Raw genomic sequence first — 21,463 nt, forward strand, 5'->3', positions numbered from 1 at the left:
TACAGCACTTTGGAAGTCTGTAACCATTTTCTGTCCATTCTGCTGCACCCACAGACTACCACTCTCATGCTGTCAGCAGAACTGTTGTTTCATATAAAAAATACAATTCCCTTACATACAGCAAATGTCAAGAACACCCTGCCAGTTATGAGCTAAGCTCTCTTCACCACCTTCACATAAATCTATTCTATACCACTTCGCTGAAACCATCAACAGTACAGAGGAACAGACTGGGAGGTCAGGGAAGACCACACCACACCTCAACCATTACCAGTGAAAGTCCTGAAAAATATCTGTCGCAGGATTCCTTTTTTTTTCCCCAAGACTATGACCTTGCCAACTCTCTTTATACTGTGTGTTGTGTGAGCAGTCCTAGTAATTTTTAAGGGCACCAACAGCTGAAGATGAATCCAATTTTCAACAGAAATTAGGCTAAGTCAACAGTTTTTAAAGGGATTAAAATATTCATTAATCAGAAAAGGATGGAACAGCACTTGCAAGACATATGCTTTTCCTATGTTCAGCAACCATGCTTCAGAGAGCTGCTAGCCTCCTCTTTTTATTTTCCCCCTTTTAAACCAAGTTATCCTTTCTGTTGGCATCTAACAACATTCCTGGGAAACTTTTAAAAGGCCTTTTAAGAGAAATACTGGCAATTAGACCAAAAATCTTTTAAGAAAGTGCATGTGAGAGTAAACCAGTAACATTACAGAAAATGAGAGGAATCTCAGTCCCATCAGTGGAAAGAATTTATTTTAAAGCATGCAGGTTGTGATGATACATACAATTACTTTACATGTATAGGTATTACATTTTTTTGTTTTCTGATTTCCATGAATTAACTAAAGCCACTTAGATGATATTTCCCCAGTTGTCTTTTTCATATCTAAGTGTAGTTACTATCTGCAAAATTAGAATTCTTTTCTGTGGGCTGATAGTGACGCGTGCTATGATCTGCTCCTAAGATGTGCCAGGAACATGCACATCATTAATAATATAGTGGCTACTAGGTTCCCAGATGGGATACTTTTTGCTTGGTTTGAAACAGTTTAGATCGTCTTCAAAAACTGGTTTTGTTTGTTAATTGCTTTAGGTGTTTGGCCTAGCTCCATGACATTTTTTTCTGCCACCACAGAATCATTGTACAGAACAGACTGTAGGTAGCTAATGTATTTTATTGCAGCACGGAGTGTCTCTACTTTGCTGAGGCGTTTCTCCAAGTATTCCTTAGGTAGGTGATGCCTCAGTTTAGCATAGCCTTCATTGACACATTTAACCCTCTGTCTTTCCCTCTCATTCCTCTTTCTGATGAAAGCTGGTCCATAGGAGTACTCGCTTCTGCAGTAATTGGAATGGGGCATTTGGTAGGGAAACGTGCAGGGCTCACTGTAGAAGTTCTCTGCAATGAGTTGCTCAGACATGAAAGGAAGGGATGACAAATCTTCAGAGCAAGTGATCTGGTTTGGTGTTTCTGGGTACACATGAAACATGACCACTGGGTCAGCACAGAAAGGCTTAGCCAGCTGTATGCGCTGAGTCTCAGTACAGATGGATAACTTGTCCATGAGGTTACAGTAGCTTTTGCTATCCATCAGGTTCTGCATTTAACCTGGAAATGCATAATTACATAACAGTTTAAACTTGTACTGAACAGTAGAAAAAAAAAAACTCACCCAGACTTACCAACGCTTGGCACTACTAGCATTTTCCAAAAGAGATATTTAATGCATTTGTGACATTTCAAAATGGTGTTAGAAGATCATTGCATAGAGCAGACAATGTCCCATTTGAAAATACAAGAAAGTGCAAGTCAGCAACACTGATTAAAATAATTCACAACAGATTTTAAGAAAATAAAGCCACTAAAGCTTCCTAAAGGAAACAGCAGTTTCCTTTCACCTCAGCTTTAGAAATGAAGATAATCTACCTTTATGTACTCCACATAGGTCTAGCTTGCTCCAAATCCACCAAAACTTACATCTCTACAGAGAATAAACAAGGCAGGCCAACATCTGCGGCATTCTCTCCACCCCTTCCCCTCCCTGGGGAAAAAAAAAAAACCCAAAAACTACAATTCCTGTAGCAGATTCCCTATCCATACCAAAAAGCCTTCCAAGATGAATTATTTTTTCTCTATTCATTTGATGTCTCATCTGCTATAGTATCTTAATTAGATGGAAAACCTGTGCAGGGAATGGATCTCAAAACCTGTGCAGGGAATGGATCTCAAAACCTGTGCAGGGAATGGATCTCAAAACCTGTGCAGGGAATGGATCTCAGTCTGTCAGGTATTACATCCATTCTACATAAAAAGGTTTACAAGAAATTTAAAGGATGAATTTCTGCTAAACCTAACATCTCCTTGGGTCCTCATGCTCCTTCTGCACTCACCTGCAGATTAAACACAGATATGAAATACTAAATACCGACCTACCGATAGAGGATTATGAAATAATCAATTTAGTAAAGGAAAAAATGCATGTCCTAATAATATTTAACGTATTTTACTAAGAAGGGACTGCACACAGCCTTTGGGGCACTGCTAGAAACCTGTAACTCAGACTGGCCTACTAAAACCACATACCCTCTCTTCAGGGCAGCATTACAGCAGGCATAACTACTCAAATCACCTCTACATATTTACTAGAAAGATAATCTTGCAGTGTTTTATAGGAAGCCACATTATAGCACCTTCCCAGTATCATTATTCAAACAGCTAAATATCAGCATAACTGTAATGATTGTTATCTAATAGCTACTCAAAAATAAATTTTAAATAACTAGTTAATTTCTAAAGAACTACTGTGATCCACCCTCACAGATTGCAAGCAATATTTGCCTACACAGAATCTATCAAAAAACGTTCTTACTCACCATCCACTTCCACATCTATATATTGCTGTCTAAAACACTTAGGTTATTGCACCCTCTAAAAAGGAAAACACACCTGAACATTAAACTAGGTTACTATAAACATCTAGATTCCATACTTGCGAAAACCTCGCAAAGCTTCCAATGTTCTGACCACGGTTCCATAACATAAAGGGGATCCCATTAATCCTTCACAAGGATATGGGGATATTTTGATGTTTTCTAATGAATTCATACCTGCCACGTTTAATACGGAAAGAATATTTACTCAGTATGGACCTATCCTCACAACATATTCTATCAAAATGCCTCTGTATTCAGCATCGTCTCTTTTTCTAATGCACATAGATCTCACAACAGAAATCCTACAAGTTAAGAATTCTTTTAGAGCACACTGTTAGACAACAGAGAAAGTCACATGCATCTTGAACAGGTACTTCTGTAGGTAGGCTGAAAGCATGAACACACATCCATTTTACATTAACATACACGCAGAAAAATCAGAGGTGAATATATACACTCATAAAATTAAACTAGTAGACAGTCATCTTTCCCTTTTCTACTTAAACGGGTTAGGTTATTGTCTAAAAACTTTCTACTACTAACAACTTTAAAACATTGTCTGAGGAACAAAGTCTGTTATATAGCAAAGAAACTTTATAGCGAAACATCACTATAGAGCAAGAAACCAAAACCAACACAACCCCTCAAAAAGAAATACTTGCCATATTTGTTGCTTAGTACTGACACTTCTGCTGCATAACAGCATTACATAAAACAGTTATCTGCTGTGTTACTACCTGCACGAAGTTCAAAATGGAAGTGTTAGGATAGTTTTCCTTTTAGACTAGACTCACCAATCTTCAGATGAAAGTAAAATCCAAGGAAACAAGACGTGCTATTTTAAGACTGATGAATAATACCTGAAAATATCTGAATGATATTGAAAAAAGAAGTTAATGTTCCATTTTTCTTAAACCTTTTTTCGTAAGAGATCATATTAAATACAATTCATTAAAAAGCTCCAGAAGCACTGTTAATGAATAGCTGGTAGAAGGGATTTACAAAACCACTAATATTCAGTGAAGATCTGTTGCTAGATACAGCAATATGCAAGTCTCTTACCTGAATTATGTAGCTTGTTCCGCTGAGTCAATGACTGCTGCAATTTATAGTTAACTGACAACATGCAAAGTAGCTTACAGTTAGATCTGCTCATTTCTGGTTTGGCTTTTCCACCCACACCACAGCTATGATGGCAACAAAACTTGGCATTAAGGGCTAGAAATTTTAAAACTGTATTGAACACAACCAGATTGCCTGAAAAAGTAATCAGGAATGTACTTGGTTTACTTCCTGTATGTATTCTGTTACAGTTTACTAAAGCAGTATTTTCATTTATTGGCATTTCATACTTTAATGTCTAAATATAACAATTAGCTAGAATTTAGTTAAATATTTACCATCAAGGCAGAAGCAAACTAATTTTCATAGCTTCATTTTAAACACAGAAATTCAGCATTTATTTAGAAGAAACTTGTGATGGATTTGTCTCCAGATTAGAGGCGAGGACACACATTAGTTAGCTTAATACCCTCAAATATAATCTTCATTATACTTGCAATTTGGGGAAATTCCCTTAGTGTTAAGAAGTATAACACCATATAAAAGGTTTCTAATAAAGCATTTATGGAGGTAGACAAGATTTCAAAACAGTGAGCAATCAGTAGCAAGACAAATGTTTTGCAGTTTTGCTTAAACTTAGAAACAACAGTATGGCGCAATCAGTCTGAATAATCAAATATATATAGGTATATAGATGCTACATATATCAATATATAGCTGTCCAATTGTACAGGTGCAAGGAAATACGACACCTAACTTCAAAACTCCCACATTCTACCATTACATTGACACCTTAGATTATCTCACTATTTGGCCTTTCTATTGATCAAAGTAAAACCACACAAAAAAATCCAAAACCAAACCAGTTCAGCTTAAAACTTTCTGAAGATACTGTAAGATTACAAACACTTGATCTACTACCAAGAGAGCTACGTACACCCGGTCTTGTCTTCCTGGGACTGTCAGCCATCAAAGAAAGCATTCTGCTTCTGCTGCCCTTGCGTGGGGCCACAACGATGCTGTTTTCTGCATCCTCCTTCCCATGCAAGCTTCAGGCCTCATCAGAAAGGCAGTCAAGAGGTAGAAGATCTACTAGAACTGGTAGACAAGCATGTATTCAACAAAAAAGTTACAGTATTTTTCTTTAGGGGACCCTAGGTACATCACTGTCATAACCAGTTATTGACTCATCAGGGTGGGATGTTGAACACCATAACTGAAGCCAAGTCTGATTTTTTTTGTTTGTTTGTTAATTTAAAGAAAGAATCCTGTGCCTCCACCAATTAGCCACCCATTATAGTTCCCTCCAGATTAACTCAGTTTTTGGAAGACTACAGGACTGACTGCTCCGTATCTGCAGAAGAGCTGCAGTCAGTGCAAATGTTATGGGGCAACTATGTTTACACTCCTGATGTGGCAGAGCTATGCATCCAGGCACAGTTTATTTCCCACACTACTCTGTCCTCCAGGCTGTGGACTAAGCAAACCAAAACTGCACCCAGCGACATACAGCACTGTTCCATGTACCATTTCCTTCCATGTTGGAAATGAAAACTGTGTAAGACAATAATGTAACTACATATGCATAGCTAAATTTGAGTCAGGGATTAAAAACTTTTTTCAATTAGCAATTTGGTTAGCCTTTCTTTCCTTTCTCTAAGCACTGAACAAGTGCATATTTCTACTCTGAAGCATTTTCAGAGAAGTGCTTTTATAGATGGAATTCACAATGCAGGGTAATGAGGGAGAAAAATGATGATATACAGATAATGCAAATCCACATTTCAAAAATCAGTTTTATCTTTAATTGTTACATTCCAAAGGCAATATATGAAAGTTAGTCATCTAGCAACTGTATATCTCTTAAGAGAGATGAGTACAGAATCACAGATAAAAAAATACACCTAACTCCCAAGATGACAGGTGCTAGAGAAAGTATGTGCCTTACACCATCAATCCAGACAAATGCAGAAAGATTTTTATAATAAATATTTCATCATATACTAACTCCTGAGACTTTACCCATGAAGAGAAAGGGAAAAAGATTTTTTTTTTAAGAGATATCATACACATACAATATATTAAGCTATTAAAGCAAAATAGAACAAAATGCCAACACCGTCTTGATATGCACTGCATTTGAGTTATCTACATCACAGTACTTTAAGTATGCAGCTCAAAGAGTCAGTGTCCATTTAAGCTTTGCCTTAAATCTGCAAACATCACTTGACATACAAGCATCTTGGAAGTACGAGTGCAAGAAACCAAATGATGAATACAGTCAATCAGGATTTCATTCCCCAACATGAAACTACACTGCATGATTTAGATTTCCAGTACCTAGCATTAGTCAGCAGAAAATCCAAGTATATTTACAAAAGGTCTTTACATAAAGTGATTAGTGAGTTGTAATTACTGTGTTCCCAGGTACTTTTTAACCACAAAGAGTAGAGAGAAATATATAGTTAAAAACCACCATAAAGTCACAACTGTAAATAAGGTACCACAGTGGCAACCCAAGATATCTTAGAGTTTGTTTTCTTTTCAGTTTTGTTAGTAAAAGCCATTTGAAAATGTAAAGATTTTAGCTTTTGGTTAACTAATCTTTTTAAGTTGCTTCCACTCCAGTACATTCCTTCAAAGTTCAAATAATTTTTTCTTTATTTTTTTTAAATCAATAACAAACCATTCAAGAAAACCCTTCTGAATTGGCAGGGTCAGGAAGACGCAAGTCAGCTCTTTCAATTAGTCCACTTTACTTCCCTGGAGTTATTTTACTGAGACACAATTAACTCAGCACAACATGACGGTCAAAGACAGATTTGCGTTGCTCTTGGACCTGTAACTTCCAACGCTGCTGCGCATACTCCACTTTGTTCAATACATTGGCGCGGCTCCGAGAACGAGCCAGCACATCGTGTGCATTTGCAAAAGGCTGGTGATCCTGGAACACCAAAAATCATTAGTTAGATCTCAACTCCACCAAGCAATTACAGTAGTCTTTTTTGTTGTTACATTCCAAAGGATGTGGGGGTTTGGGGGGGGGGGAGGGGGCAGGTTGGTTTTTAAGGTAAACAAGCTGTTTCGACAAGCTGGTCAGAATTATGACCAAGCAAGTTTTTGAATAGTTAGAACTGTACTTCAGTTTCTCATTCAAAGTAACTTCCACAGCTTTCCCAAATAGACCAAACTTCATTGTACCATCAAACAATTATCTGCTGCCCAGAGACATCATGGTGAGCTGTAAGATCAGAACCACAGTCTAGCATCCATTAGCAGCTGATGGGACAGAAGCCTAGAACAGAACCAGGCACTGGGAGCCTCCTGTTATTGTCATGAATGCACTTCACTTTAAAACTGAATTAAAGAGCCAGTTGTCTGCCAGCTCATGGCCATTTACCATCAGGCAGTTCAGGATGTTCACACCCAGCTTCTATACAAAACCAACATACTCTGATGTTTACCAAACTAAACCTATTGTACTGAGCTGTCTAAAAGCAAAGTGTCAATACAGCTGTTTAAGTGACAGAGCTTAACAATAACTGAGTGCTTGTTTAATATTCACTCTGTTTTCTAACAGTACCTGCAAAGCTTTATTTTTGTCTAGTAAATATAACCAAATTATAAACAGTAAGAGTTGGAACTGAACTCCCTATTTGGCTATCAAACTGTTTTGGACAAAGTCATGTTGCTAGAGCTATGGCAGAAAGCATCATGTGTACAATGCATAATGAAAAAAACCATAATTATGTCCTGTATTAAATAACTATATTTTTGCATGTCTACACTTCATGTTCCCTTTCTGTTGCCCCCAGAACACTTTTGAAGACATTTATATTAATGGATACCTTATTTGTGACATGACTGTGTAGAGTAGCTCAACCATAATTCTTAGTAGTACAGAGATTATCATTAATGATACCCAGTGTAGGGATGCCTACAAGTCCCAAAGCCACACGTGAGCCTCATTGGGCTAAGAAATATGCTAATAGCGAACAAGAGACAATCTCTGACCCAAACAGCTATAATCTCACTATAAAAGAATTATGCAGTTGGATATACCTAGAATGGAAAGTTAACAGGTGACAAATCACTTAATTCAGAGGGAAACAAAATCACACCAGCAACACATTTCTACCATAAAATATATGCTGGAAGGGACAGCGCAGGACAAGCTAGATGGTACTGGCTTTCCTGATAAACAACAATCTCAGCTCAAAGGTCAGCTACTGCCAATTTCTATGCAGACAACATGGGAAAAAAGAATTTAAGAGGAAAGGGGTCTATAGAAGCAGCTTACATTCATGACTTGTCACTGCCACCAATGGGCAACGAGAAAGAACAAACATACTGGCTTGAAATTCAGCAACAAAATCAATGCATACGGTATTTCCAAACTGCAACAAGGATCAATACCTCAAGAACTTGCAAGAGGGAAGGCAAGGATGGGGATAAGCCATGAGAGACCTTAAATAATCTCATGTTCACTGTCACAGAAGGAACATAAATGGGAAAGGAGCAACATGAACTAAGCAATGACCTAAAATGCATTTTGTTCCAAGCACTACTGCAGATACAAGCACTAGTGACTCCACAAGCACAAGTAAGGGTCACAGTAACAGTTACAGCAAAACATGAAATTGGTTAAGATGGATCCAGAATTTAAGGTAAATTCATTCCACAGTTAACTTGAGCTCTGCCATGGGACTTATTTCACTTCTTCCACCTACAATCAGAAGATTCTAACCCAGATTTGAGTTTACATAATTTATATAAGGTATAAAATAAATATAATTTGTCCGAGGTATAGCATACAGCACAAGTTCATTTAATTCAAGTAGGAAACTGCCCCATTTGCTATAAGCATGTAGACAGAACAAGGGTCATTCAAATCCCTCCTTTCAAAAACAAAACAAAACAAAAAAACCACTCACCAATAGCCTCCTGGAACTGACTGGCAAAGTCTTAAGATGTCAATACAAAGACATCTGGAATATGACTCAGTGTAATACACAAGGAAGTGCAGAAACAGTGGGACACAATAGCAATAGTATACCTCTGTCTGAAGAACCTTCATTCCAGACAATGTTAACTCAAGCTTGGGTAATGATCACATATTTTTGTTGTGAAGTCAAGGTAAATAAAGAATGCACAACTCAAAAAGTATTATCTAAGAAAATGCTTGATTTTGAATACTTAATATACCCCCCTGCAGAACAGAAACACCTTTTTAAGTCAAGGTGGCTGATGTGGCCACTATTGATGAAAAAAACCAGTAGAACTAAAGAATATGCTTTTCCTCAGTTTACTAGCAATGACAGTTGTCACACCAAAAAAAACCTGGAGAAACTGAGTATAAGTCACATTAAAATCTGCAGACACAGAGCATAACAGAGCATAGCATTTACCACTTTTGATACCTTCAGATCTATGAAGCCACGGAAGCAACAGGCAGTCAGAACTACAGGGCTTTTAAACAGATTTTAAGTGTTGCCATCATAATTTTGTTTCACCAAGAACAAACTTCTTTATTTCTTCCTATTAACCTCCTATTTATTTGAAGGAATGGTGAATATATTCTTAACGATTCTATTGTAAGACATTCATGTTGTAAATCTTTTTGACTAGCTCTCATTTACTTCAACAGTAATAAAGTGCTCATGTCTGCTGAAATGCTTAGGTTAAGCAGATGGCAATCCTCCTGTTTCATACTCTGGGTTTGGTTTCAGAAATTCTTTCTAAGGTTATGCCACACCTGAAGCATACTTTATCGGTAAAAGCAGCACTGCTTGAGGGCTCAATATAGAAAGCACATTGATGCTGAGACTTCAGAATTGTTTTATCAGTTTGTGTGGTTCAACACTGACACTTTACCACTAATCCAGCTGCTACTTTAGCAAACTTTCCTCACATTACTTTGTGGTGATGCTTCTCCCAGGCATGCAGATTCATCAGTTCAGATGCACACAGATTCATCAGATGCAGAGCCATAGTCCGTATTTTTATACTATTCTAAGTCCTCCTTCAATACACAGATGACTTACTCCCACCAACCAGTACTCCTTATCCACACTCATCAGGTACTAAAGTGTCTCACTCTTTCCAATACAAGGTTTTATAAGGTCTTACATTCCCTTCCTGTAATGGTACTGAAGACACTTTTTATTAGAAGTCAAAAACACTGTTGGAGATTGGGAAGCCAGTAATGACAGGAAACCAAGTCACTAATGGACTACTCCCCTTTTCCTCCCAAAAAAGGCGGTTCTGATCCGTTGGAATATACTATCACATTCTGGTTTCTAGCTGTAATACTCAGAAATTATTTCAGCATCAATCACTATTTTACTTAATTATAATTTCTTCTTGAACTTTTAGCAGCAACAGAAGATGCAACCCCTCTACTTCCTTTTTGCAGACAGAAATCTAAGCAGTAAACAATCTGCATAAATGTGGTCACTAGTAAGACTGTATGGACCATTAACACTTAAGAAGCTGTACCTCCTATATATGTGTACCTCCATTCCTACTTTGTTTCTTCTCTGAGAAAATAAACTGTGTCTAGAGCTGGAATAACTGGATGGAGATAACTAGGAGAGTCCTCATCCTACTACTTTGTAGCCCAGCAAAAAATGAAAGAGTGGCTTCGCAGAAGTCATTCACAGCTTTACTTTCCTCTCCCTTCAAGAAAAGCATTCACACTGCCTGGCAAAAAAAGCTGCTCATCCCAAATAGTTATTGAACAACCAACCATCCCAATCTTTAGGTTAACTGAAGTACACAAGCACTCTGGTGAACTCACCCCAATGTCTTCATCACTTTGTATGAGCTGTGAATGTCCAAAGAGACGTCTCTTCAGTATAGGTTCCACCAGTGTAAGGTACACCATGTACAGAAGAAGTAGGCCCAAAATAGACAGGTATATGATGATTGTAACCTACACAATGCAAGCAGAGTTTATGCCAGAATTGTGACATTACTACCCACAATCTCTTGGCAGGCAGCAAGGACCAGAAGAAGAGTACATGCAAAGTTTGTGATGAGCCTGTCAATCTTTGGTAGAGTCACCAGCTGACTTAAAACCCACAAACAGATTAAAAACATCAAACCACAACCTAGTATTAAAAGGGTTTGGGCCAGACAGATGTTAGCTTGAAACAGTTTCTCTTAGTGAGGCTTTGCTAAAAATCTTATGCTATCCCTCTTAAAACAACTTGGTGTTACAAATCTCACTCAACCAAGACAACTGTTCAGTTTGGCCGTTAAACTGGAATGACAAAATTTGGGGGTTCCTGCATGGTCTCCATTCTCTAGCAGAGATTTGTATTCAAACAGTCACTAAGAAAAATGGGACGGCAAAAAGAAATACCAAACTTCCAGAAGACCAAAAAAAGGAGTCTGTGTTATAAAAGAAGAAAAGATGCATTGCACAATCTATTCATCCCAGCCTAGGGCTCAATGGCTCCAACAGGGTAAGAATGTGAAGAATACAGAAATCATCTTTTAGAGCAAACATGGACAATTTTGCTCTTTTTAGCTTGCCAACATGCAAAGAAAATTTTTAGTAAGCAAGTAAGACAGCTGAATAATGAGAGGCCCTCTAAAATAATAACAAAAACGTAAAGTCCGAAGCTTGACAAAATGCCCTAGAACGCTCAGAATTTCAACAAGGTGTACAGCTTAATGTCAAAAGTGGAGATCTTCAATAAAGGATCTCAAGCCCTCTTCTTCAGCTATTGGTTGATCTTATTGTTACTACTCAAGATAAACTGTGAACACCTATCATGAAAAAAGTTAAATCTTAGGCTGCTTTAGAAAAATTTTCCCTTTAAAAAGAGTATTGCCCTAAAAGAAAACAGACATACTTACTAATCAGTTGAAGTATTTAATATATGCCAACAGAATTACATTGTATACCTTAATTGTGACAGAGCTTCTCTCTTCATATTTGCATTCACAACGTAAACAGTATGCTTCTACATCAGGTCCAGGGACAGGCATAGGCTCAACCACATGAAGACAATCACTGAAGAAAAACAGAAACTGCTCAGTCAGTTCTGAGCTGGTTTTAGCTTACATGTTCCACTATGCATGCAGACCCCAGCTGCATGAGCTGAGAAACCACCTTTGCTTAAGTTCAGCTGTTCTAAATTATTGGTATCCAAGATTTAAAAAAAAATAAGTAATAACAACATAAATCAATACTCCACAATTATTTTCCTTAAACAAGAAATTCAGCTATTGACAAGCTGCTAAACAAATCTTAAGACCTTTCTAACTCAATAGAATGTTTTAATTTTTCAGTGAAAGTTTTAAAGCTGTTAGCATAACAAGTCCAAGGACTTGAATCCCAACACAAATGCATCATCTGACACTGACATTATGGACAAAAGTAAACTCTAGCTATACACTTCTTTTTTCGTCGTACTCAAAAGAGCCTTTTTCTATCCTTCCACTATCTGACAGGAGATTAACCTCTCTTTGGTGTTCATGAACAGAAGTTCTTTTTTCTTGCCATCACAAGTTACAGGCATTAAAGAAAAAAACAGAAGTCAGATGGGTTGTTTCTCTAGGCAACAAGATAGCGAACAAACAGCATTCAGTTTGCAGCACTGGACTCAGATGCAAAAGCATAATTTGACTTAAAAGGATCACAAAATATAAGTCAGTCCCATGCCAAAAAGCGTGGTTGACAATCTTAGGGGCACTCTATACCACAGCACTAAAATCCAGCTACCATGAGACAACTGCTTCCACCAATAACTTATGTAATTTTGGTCTTTTTGCTGACTCAGGTGGGATGTTCAGAATTCATACCCCAGGGTCCCTACAGAGCACAGACACAACAAAAATCATGTTTTGCCTTTATCCAGGTTAACTCAATGTTAGCACAGTCAGAAGCAGGTAATGAAACAAAACGCCTGAAGTGACAGCAGCAGCCTAGGATTCAACACTCTACTGGGCTAGACTACAACACTGCAAACACATGGCCAGACACCAACTCATCTCTTCTGTTTTCTTTGTATTTCTTCTTCGTAACTAAAACTATTGAGTGTCAAGTCACATCCTCTGGAAGGGAGTGGAAGGCTTATTTGTTTCATTTATTTGAAAGTAGAATTACATTCTCCTCTGTAGAGGAGTGCAGCATTCAAGCTATAAAATAAAAAATACATGCAAGTTATAATCTACACAATTTCTGTTCATATGATTGAAAGCTTGCATCAATATGCTGGACAAGTATAGTAGAAAGCTTGTATGTAGCTTAAGTACAGTAGTTAGTCTGTTACTATGAATATATCAAATATTAATATCAGCACTCTTTTTTTCTCTCCAGTTCAGTGTTTCAAGTTGCTAGGAAGTGTAAAATCTATCAGAACCTTAGAATTCTGATGATTTGTCTCCTTGGACTGCGGAACTTTAGAGGAAAACGTAGAAAAGGCTGATCCTTTTCTAAACAATTTTCCCACTCAACTGCCTCTACATTACCACCTTCTCCCTTGTGCCCACAGCAACAGCACCAAGGAAGCAGTTCTTCCAAGGCAAGCTAGGCTAGTCAGAAGGGCAGCTTCTGCACAGATTTCCAGTTCATTCAGCTTGCAGACAGGGTGTCCTCCCTCCCTCCCTCCCTCCCTCCCTCCCTCCCTCCACATCCATGACTACCACTGCAGTCGGCCTCTGTACACCAATACTTTCAAAGTACAAAATACCAACACTTTCCAAGTGGGTTATTTAACCCTGTAGGTGCTTCGGCTCAGGCATCACTATGCTTGCCTAGCGCATTGTCCATCAGGATGGGATTGCCTGCAATAGTTCCTGACCTGAGTCCAGAAGGGTGAATGCTTTAATTGGTGTCAAAGCACCCCAGCCCATATTCACGTTAGCATAGCGTGCCGTTTGCCAGTCTGAAGCCGGAGAACAGACCACTACAAGTGAAAGATGCCACGGTTTAAGCCCAGCTGGCAACTAAGCACCACAAAGCCACTTGCTCACTCCTCCCCCCCCAGGTGGGATGGCAAGGAGAATCGGAAGAAAAAGGTGAAACCTCGTGGGCTGAGATAAGGACAGTTTAACAGGACAACACAAGGAGAGAAGTCGTCATAATAACAATAGTACTAATAAAAGAATGTATAAAGCGGGTGATGCACAATGTAATTGCTCACCATCTGGAACCCAATGCTCAGCCCATTCCCAAGCTGTGATCCCTCCTCCCCACTGGCCAACTCCCCCAGTTATACACTGAGCATGAGGTCATATGGTATCGATTATCTCCTTGGCTAGTTCAGGTCAACTGTCCTGGCTGTGCACCCTCCCAGCTTCTTGTGAAAATTAACTCCATCCCAGCCAAACCCAGGACAAAGAACTGAAACATCTAAATAAGAGTATCATGACACACCGTACAGGTTCAACATTAAAAATTAAATTTTCATTTTATGTCTGGACAAGCCTGCAGTAAGTGGTCATTATACTGTACATAATTCATAAAGACACTAAAAATTGATCTGGCTCTTGTCTCATGAGTAACTGATCTAAATACCTAAAGGATGGTGTACATCACTCAGTTCTATTCAATAACAAGCCACTTGCACTGATGCAGAAGCCAAAGTATGGCACTAAACTTGTCTATTTTATTGTACATAAACCAGCAATCAAGTCTTTTAGAAGTTGCAAGAAGACACCTCAAACAGAAGATCAGAGTCATAAAATGTTCCCAGATGGTCACTTAAGAAACGTTCTCAACAAAATGAGATTCAAGATAGGAAAATAGATTTTTGAGATTCTGTATGCATCAGTATCTGTCACCATAAAATTAGTCAAGCTTTTAAAGATAATTTTTCCTTCAATCAGTACCAATATTGATTTAAAGGGAAACAGGGTCTTGTCTGCTAGTAAGGCACAGGCTAAGCAGTACCCACTGAAAAAAAAAAAAAAAAAAAATCCATTTTTTTCCTCCCTCTCTGGCTGCAGTTCTGAGGAACAGATATCTCCAGAAACAATAGTCTCTAAATGATATTATGGGTTTCAAGAGTAGAGAAAGAGGAGACAATAGTCCCGAGTCCTAGTTCCATGGCTGTGCTCCCTTGCCTTTACGTCATTTCAAATCACTGAATTCAAATTACAACACCCTCTTCCCTTCTACTACTTCCAAGTCTAAATAAATAAATAAACATGCAAGCAAGCAAACCAAAACAGAAGACAGAGCAAAAACTATGAATTTCAAGCCTTGTCCCTTGCTAGAGCTGAATTCTGGAGTACTTTTAAAAGAAAAGTTCCAGTAAGTTATGCAAGAGATGTAATTTCTCCTGGCATCACCATAGGAGACTCACATATAATCACTGTGGAACGAGTCTTTAACTAGTAAGACTCATTATAATTTGTTACGCCACACACTCACCAGTCTTTCTGTGAAACATTTTTGTTGTAAATATGGCCCGAATGGTCTTTGTAAGGAGGGCAGATGCATTTACATCGGACATCCTCAGAATTCTGTAAAGTAAACAACATGCTTAGGACAAATTATCCTCAGTAACCATAGCCGGATACAGAAAACACTCTTCACGTAATACATGAAATATTTAACACAAACTACTTCCAAGTATCTTTGAATAGTCTTACTCAGCACTTCCTTCAAGTTTAAGAACAACCTTTCAAAATTAATAAGCAAGCAGAGCAATTTGTCAAATAACACTATTATTTTAGATAGCAAGCACATTCTTCACGAAAAAAATCTGGAGTTTAAGCTCACTTTTCTTTTTAAGAAATAACACACATTCAGAAGTTATTGATGTTGGTATACTCAACTATTCAATTTGAGGACAACTGTATAACACATAGTGGTGAGCTTAAAATGATGAAAAATTATTAACCCCAAATGGAAGCTGGCAAAGAAACCTCTGTGGGTAATTCTGTCCTCCCTGACCACAACAGAAATGATTCTGTAAGGAAAACTATTACAGGGACTAGTACAACCTACGATCCTCTTCTCTTAAACAGCAGCAGGGTATTGTAAGGTAGAGAAAAAAGGTACCAAAAAAAGTACAAAACTGGAATTCCAAACAAAGGCAAAGTAAATGTGAAAAATGACGGAAACTTGTAAAAGCCAGTTTTAGAGAAACAAGTTAAAATTTGCATAACCAACAAGAGGCACTGCAGATAGAAGTGAGGAAAACGAACTGTTATGGACAGTGAGAAAGAAGCAGCACCAAAAATTAACACTTAGACCACTACTGGGGAAAATGGATTTTCAGAAAAAGATCACTTTGTGTAGTATATTAAAATAGGGTAATTCCTTCCTTTCCCAAGTTGCACAAAAACTGAAAAGCCTATGGAGAGAACAGAGATGGTCAGCAAGGTTACAGGTGGAAGCATTCTCAAACCCAAATCAGAGTAACTTATTTGAGCAAATAATAAGAGACAAGAGGATAAACATGGCTTATCTAAAGTTAGAGGCTATTTCTAAATTGTAAAATTACAAAAGAACATCTTAAGAAGTATTGGTAATGAACTTCTACACTGAGCAATCAGGTCAGAGTAATGCTAAGTGGCTATAGGTCAGCTGGAAAATCTTGACTGCACAATATACCAAGTCACTTCTGGTCTCGCCCTAGAAAAGTCAAATAGCTGATTATCATTAAAAAGGAGACGAATCAGACACTTTGACAACAGAAAAGACTTTTACTACCAGGAGACACGATGTTCTCAGCCAGTCACAGAGACGCTAAGGTTACAGTCCCAAACATTAACCGGGACGGAGCGACAGCAGAGTGCCTGCGAGCACTCGGCCCCGGTCAGGCCGGCAGCGGGAGCCGGCAGAGCCCCGCAGGACCACCGAGAAGAGCTTGCTCAGAAAGCGGAGCACCGCGCCGAAGACCCCGACCCCAGCGCACCCACCCACCCACCACAACGGCGGCTTCCCTCCAGCAAGGCCTTCGCAGCGAACACGGGACTGTCGCGTCCACTCTCGCCTGACAGCGTCCCCGGGCACCACGTCGAAACCACGTAAACTGCTCCGAACGGGGGGGCCGCCGCAGACTCCGGCGACGCCGGGCCCAAGTGCCCCCCCCGCTCTTGCCGGCTGCCCCACGGGAGCCGCCGCCCGCTCCCGGAGACCCCGGGGCAGTACCCGGCCGAAACCACCGGCCGCGGCCTCCCCCTAAAGCAGGCCGGGGCGGCGAGGGGCACCGAGCGGCCGGCGGGGCGGAGGAGGCGAGGGCCCCGCTGCCGGGAAGGGGCGGGGGAGCGCCGCCGTGACCCGTTCCCGCCCGCCCCGCTCACCTTGGCCTCGGCGCCCAGCCCCGCCAAAGCGGCCAGCGCCAGCAGCGAGCAGAGGCGCGCCCAGCCCCCGCGGCGGGCCGCCATGTCGGGCCCCGACCGCCTATCGCCGCCGCGCCGCCGGCCCCCCAGCGCCCGCCGCCATCACTTCCGCCTTCCGCCGGCCTCACGTGAGGCGCCCGTCCGGCCGCGACGGTGTCCCCCGCGGGAACCGCGGCGCCGCCGAGCGGTTCCGGGCCGAGAGGGCGTGGCCGTGCGGGCGGGCCGGGGCCGGCGCCCTCTGCGGGATCGGCGCCCCCGCGGGATCCGCTCCGCCGCCAGGCTCGGCGGGCAGGGCCGCGGCGGGCGGCCGGCGGCAGGCCTGCGCTGCCGCCGCACCGGCACTTGGGCCCGACCCCCGCGGGGCGGGGCGGGGCGCGGGCGGGCCCGGTGGGCGCGTTACCCGCCTGCCCCCACGGCTCGAACGGCTCCTCCGGCGGGTGCCGGCGGCCCCCTGAGCCGTAACGTGACGGGGAGCGCTCGGGAGAAAGCGGAGGAGGCGGCCTGCGTAGGCCGCCGAATAGCGGAGCCTTTTCCTCCAGCGAGCGCTCGCTCACTGGGGGCGGGTTTTCCGCGGAAAAACGCGGAAGTACTGAAATGGAGTAAAAGTGGCGGCAAGCAGCGCTCGAAATGAGACGGCCGCGTTGCAGGCAGTCCAGTTTTTCCATAACTGAGCCTACGGCGGCAAGTTAGGTAACTCTTGGTACATCTCACAGACAGCTAGAGGGACGGACGGGGTGTCCCTGAGAGAACGCCGCTGAAATGCAGCACCGTTCCCTGCGCGTAGCGGGGTGGTTAACGCCGCCCACCCAAGCGCAGCGTTCGCCTCCCTTCGGAGGGCGATCCGGGCTGGTGGGAGGCAGCGTGTCCAGCCGCGGTCCCTGCCGGCCTGGCAGAGGGAGCGGTTCCCAAGCTCCGCCGGGTCCGGTAGGAGCCCCCAGGCCCCGCTGGTGCTGCCAGGGCTGGGTCCAGCCTGGCCCTGGCCCGGCAGCCGGTGCCGAGCAAGGGCTCGACCCCAGCCGGGGAAACCGCTCGGGCTCGTTTCAGCTTCTCTGACACGCTTCACGGAGGAACAGCGGGCTGCGGGACCCAGCCCGTTTATTCCCACTCCTCTTTTTTATACCTTGTGGCTTCCTTGTATCCCTTTTCTAGCCCGAACTGCTAAGTAGCGACACTGTGCGTTGTCAAAAGCTCTGCTCTGTTCCCTCTCTCCTTCCCCAGCCCCCAGTAAGTAGCTGTAATTCAATAGGAACTAAAATAATCCTTTAGATATAGTATACTTTTCGGTCGTGCTCTTACCCTTTGTTTTAATACAGTGAGTTGTGCAATACTAACGGTGCACTAGGCACCTCCGTAAAGGAGCTTGAGTTACTATGGAAACACAAAACACCTTTATTTAAAATTCAGGGAAAATCGCCAGCGGAGTATAATGAGCGTACATCGGGTTTCAGCCTTAGCCAAACAATTTGTCTGTTTAATGACTGTATCTGCAATGAAAGTGGTTTGAAGCGTGAAGGTGGCTCTGTGTCTTCCTCACCACCCACGCTCATAGTCTGCAATGGGCGAATCAACTGCTGAGTTGAAAAACATGCTGAATCGTTAGAAAAACATGGATTGAGTTTTGAGCTGAAGTAAATAATGTGCAGTTTCAGAGGCATCACTGCATTTGGAACACCTCAGTGTAGGAAAAGATTGCTAATAGATAATCTGAGAGACTAATTTTTCTAACACACTCAAAGAGTTCTAATACACAGGTAGTAAGTGCACTTTTTTTTTTAGATGACTGGAACGGTCTTCGGGACCTTCAAGCCCCGTGTTGGAGCTTCTTCAAATCCGGGGACACCAAAAAAAGGAAACGGGAGCCTGTAAGCCACAGGCTTTTCGTGCTGCAAGTGGTAAAGATTACTTCCTCTAGAAGATGAGTCCGTTCTTCCCCTAGAAAACAGTTAAGCAGCTATTTAGTAAGCAAAACTGCTGGATGAATTATTAAGAAAAAAGTACTGGAAGTTTTTATCTTAACATTTAGATTTTTTCAGGGTTTTTTTAAATTTGTTCGTCAGCACACGAGTATCAGAAGCAATACTGTTAAACTACAGTTTAAAAAAAAAAAGTTTAAAAATGTAAAGAAAAGGTGATTTTAAGAAAAAAGTTGATTAAACGATTGCCCTGACCAAAACTGCTCTTCAGCTATCTAATCTTCCAGAAGGGCTGAAGGTGAGTTTCATCTTCAAGAGAGCTCTCGAAGGTTTATCTGTGGAGTCTGAGCTTTAGTGGCATGCAGGCTGCTCCCTGCACTGCTAACTCAGTCCTTACTGGACCAACCCTCTTCAGGTTAATGGAGCTAAGCTCTCACATCTATTTTGCTTTTTTAAAATAACATAGAATGTGCTTTAATATCAAGATTTGCTTCAAAAGTTGCAGCTGTGCGTTGGCCTCTCTAACCTAAACCTTGCACTTTGCTCTCCGTGCACAGTGTTGAATTAGAAGTGAGCTTTTTACAATTCTGTAGCTGCTGTCATATTTGTCTCCATCATCAATACTCACACAGCTAGTCCCCCCGAGGGCTGCTGGCAGTCCCTTTGATCATTCAAAGGCTCTGTTTCTGAGGTTCTGGGGAGGGTCAAATCCTGGTCCCACGCTGGGCACAGACGGGGTGAGCCGTGGGGCACAGCAAATCCCCCTGGGCCATTGCAGCACAGCCTGAGCAGAGCTTTTGGGAGCAAAAGGCAAGACTGTGCAATGAAGGCACAGCACAAGTGGTGCATCCCTAGGTGTTGCGGGGGGGGGGGGGGAGCCACTCCAGGGGTGTATCTTTTCTGCTCAGTCATCTTATAAAAATAGCTTATAAAGAGCTTCATATTTCCAGGCACTGTACGTGCAGAGTGGGCTTCTGCTTCTCCTGTCTTGTTGCAGGAGCCTTCCCAAAGTCGCATCATCTCTGTAGGCAACAGTGCACTAAGCCATGTCTCTGCTCCTCCTTACTGTGCTGTACTGATTCACATGCAAATAAGAGTATTTTAAAGCCTTTTCCCTGCAAAATAACTTTATGCACTAAGTGGTAATAACATTGGACTCTACTGTGCTGTGTCAAACAATTTCTGTAGGGTTGCTTTGCACTCTGCAGCTGGATGGGCATTCACTGTCACGGGGTGGAAGTGCCTCAGGGCAGGTAGGGCAGACAGTATTTACCATAATTTTAATCATCTGCGTTATGGTTATTTCTTACTAATGCAAATTACCATCTTTTTATGTCAGTTCAGTCTATTCACATTCAGAACTTGCCTGCTTCCCTTCCTTTCTCAGCTGAGAAAAATCTTTTCATTATCAACGATATAAAAGAAAAATCTGAAGGGATTATGTAAATAAGTGATTGAATCAGCACTTCTGCAGTCATTGCCATCATGAAAGCAATGTGACATTTGCACAAAAAGAAAAACAAAGTAAATACAGATTCTCTTTTGTCTATTCCCTATGTTCAGGTAAAAAATTAAAATGATGGCAGCACTTGTTATTATAGCAACATTTACTTAGCAAAGAAGTGTGGGAAGCAATTAATTACAATGTCAATTTCTCTAGGCTAATGAGAAATTCACCTTTCAGCAGATTGGTCATCAGCATCTGTTTGAATACGTTCTGTCACTGGTGCTGTATCCCTTAAAATAAACAGTGCAGTTTTGTCTCATGAGTTTCTATTTTGGGCCAAAATCCCAGTAGCTCTGTTCAGGTCTAGCTGGTATTCTGGCCTCGTGGTCTTTGGAGAATACAAAGAGAAATCGATGCCAGCGGAGTGGATGGGGTATAAAGTTTACAATAAAAGCAAGCTTTCTAAATATAGTTAATCTCAGAGACCCATTACATTACAGTAATGCAATGTAGTGGCTGGTGGCTTCCTTCCATAACCGAGGCATTATTTTGCAATCTGCTGTTAGAAGTTACGTAAAGCGTTCCACAACAGAAATATATGCATATGGAAAGGACAAGCTAGACAAACTGTTTACCTCTGTATTTCTATATTTGTATTGATATTTATGATATGAAGCAAATGGAGGGAAGTGCTGAAAAAGCTCTGCATTTATTTTATCTTTCTGTCTCAGTGAATCCACTCTCGACTTTTCTGCTGGCATAAGAGTTCAAGGTCCCTCTCTGCTAATGCAAGGTCAGT

General features: G+C 41.3%; 2 protein-coding genes across 3 annotated transcripts; both read right to left on the minus strand.

The window, feature by feature from the left end:
* Positions 1–823: 823 nt before the first annotated feature.
* Positions 824–5,642, minus strand: ASCL3 (achaete-scute family bHLH transcription factor 3). Of its 2 annotated transcripts, XM_052810672.1 has the most exons (3): positions 3,997–5,642; positions 3,729–3,804; positions 824–1,609 (listed from the first exon to the last, which is right to left on the minus strand). In XM_052810672.1, exon 3 carries the CDS (start codon positions 1,602–1,604, stop codon positions 1,050–1,052), a length of 555 nt encoding a protein of 184 aa, XP_052666632.1. In that variant the 5' UTR covers positions 1,605–1,609; positions 3,729–3,804; positions 3,997–5,642; the 3' UTR covers positions 824–1,049. The 2 variants fall into 2 exon arrangements, with proteins under 2 accessions (XP_052666632.1, XP_052666633.1); XM_052810673.1 differs by lacking the exons at positions 3,729–3,804; positions 3,997–5,642 and adding an exon at positions 1,928–2,199.
* Positions 5,643–5,772: 130 nt separating this feature from the next.
* On the minus strand, positions 5,773–17,443 carry TMEM9B (TMEM9 domain family member B). Its single transcript, XM_052810671.1, has 5 exons — positions 17,266–17,443; positions 15,386–15,477; positions 11,911–12,019; positions 10,796–10,930; positions 5,773–6,940 (listed from the first exon to the last, which is right to left on the minus strand). The coding sequence occupies exons 1-5, from the start codon at positions 17,347–17,349 to the stop codon at positions 6,785–6,787; spliced, it is 576 nt and encodes a 191-aa protein (XP_052666631.1). The 5' UTR covers positions 17,350–17,443; the 3' UTR covers positions 5,773–6,784.
* Between the last annotated feature and the right edge of the window lie 4,020 nt (positions 17,444–21,463).

The sequence above is a fragment of the Harpia harpyja genome, chromosome 16 (assembly GCF_026419915.1).
Source record: "Harpia harpyja isolate bHarHar1 chromosome 16, bHarHar1 primary haplotype, whole genome shotgun sequence".
In the NCBI taxonomy this organism is placed as follows: Eukaryota; Metazoa; Chordata; class Aves; order Accipitriformes; family Accipitridae; genus Harpia; species Harpia harpyja.

Excerpts from the sequence above, each read along its gene's own strand:
- ASCL3 (XM_052810672.1), bottom strand. The coding sequence starts at position 1,604 with ATGCAGAACCTGATGGATAGCAAAAGCTACTGTAACCTCATGGACAAG.
- TMEM9B (XM_052810671.1), bottom strand. The coding sequence starts at position 17,349 with ATGGCGGCCCGCCGCGGGGGCTGGGCGCGCCTCTGCTCGCTGCTGGCG. Across the intron at positions 15,478-17,265 it reads GGCTGGGCGCCGAGGCCAAG|AATTCTGAGGATGTCCGATG; the intron begins GTGAGCGGGGCG and ends TTTACTTTACAG. Across the intron at positions 12,020-15,385 it reads AATGTTTCACAGAAAGACTG|TGATTGTCTTCATGTGGTTG; the intron begins GTGAGTGTGTGG and ends GTTTTTCTTCAG.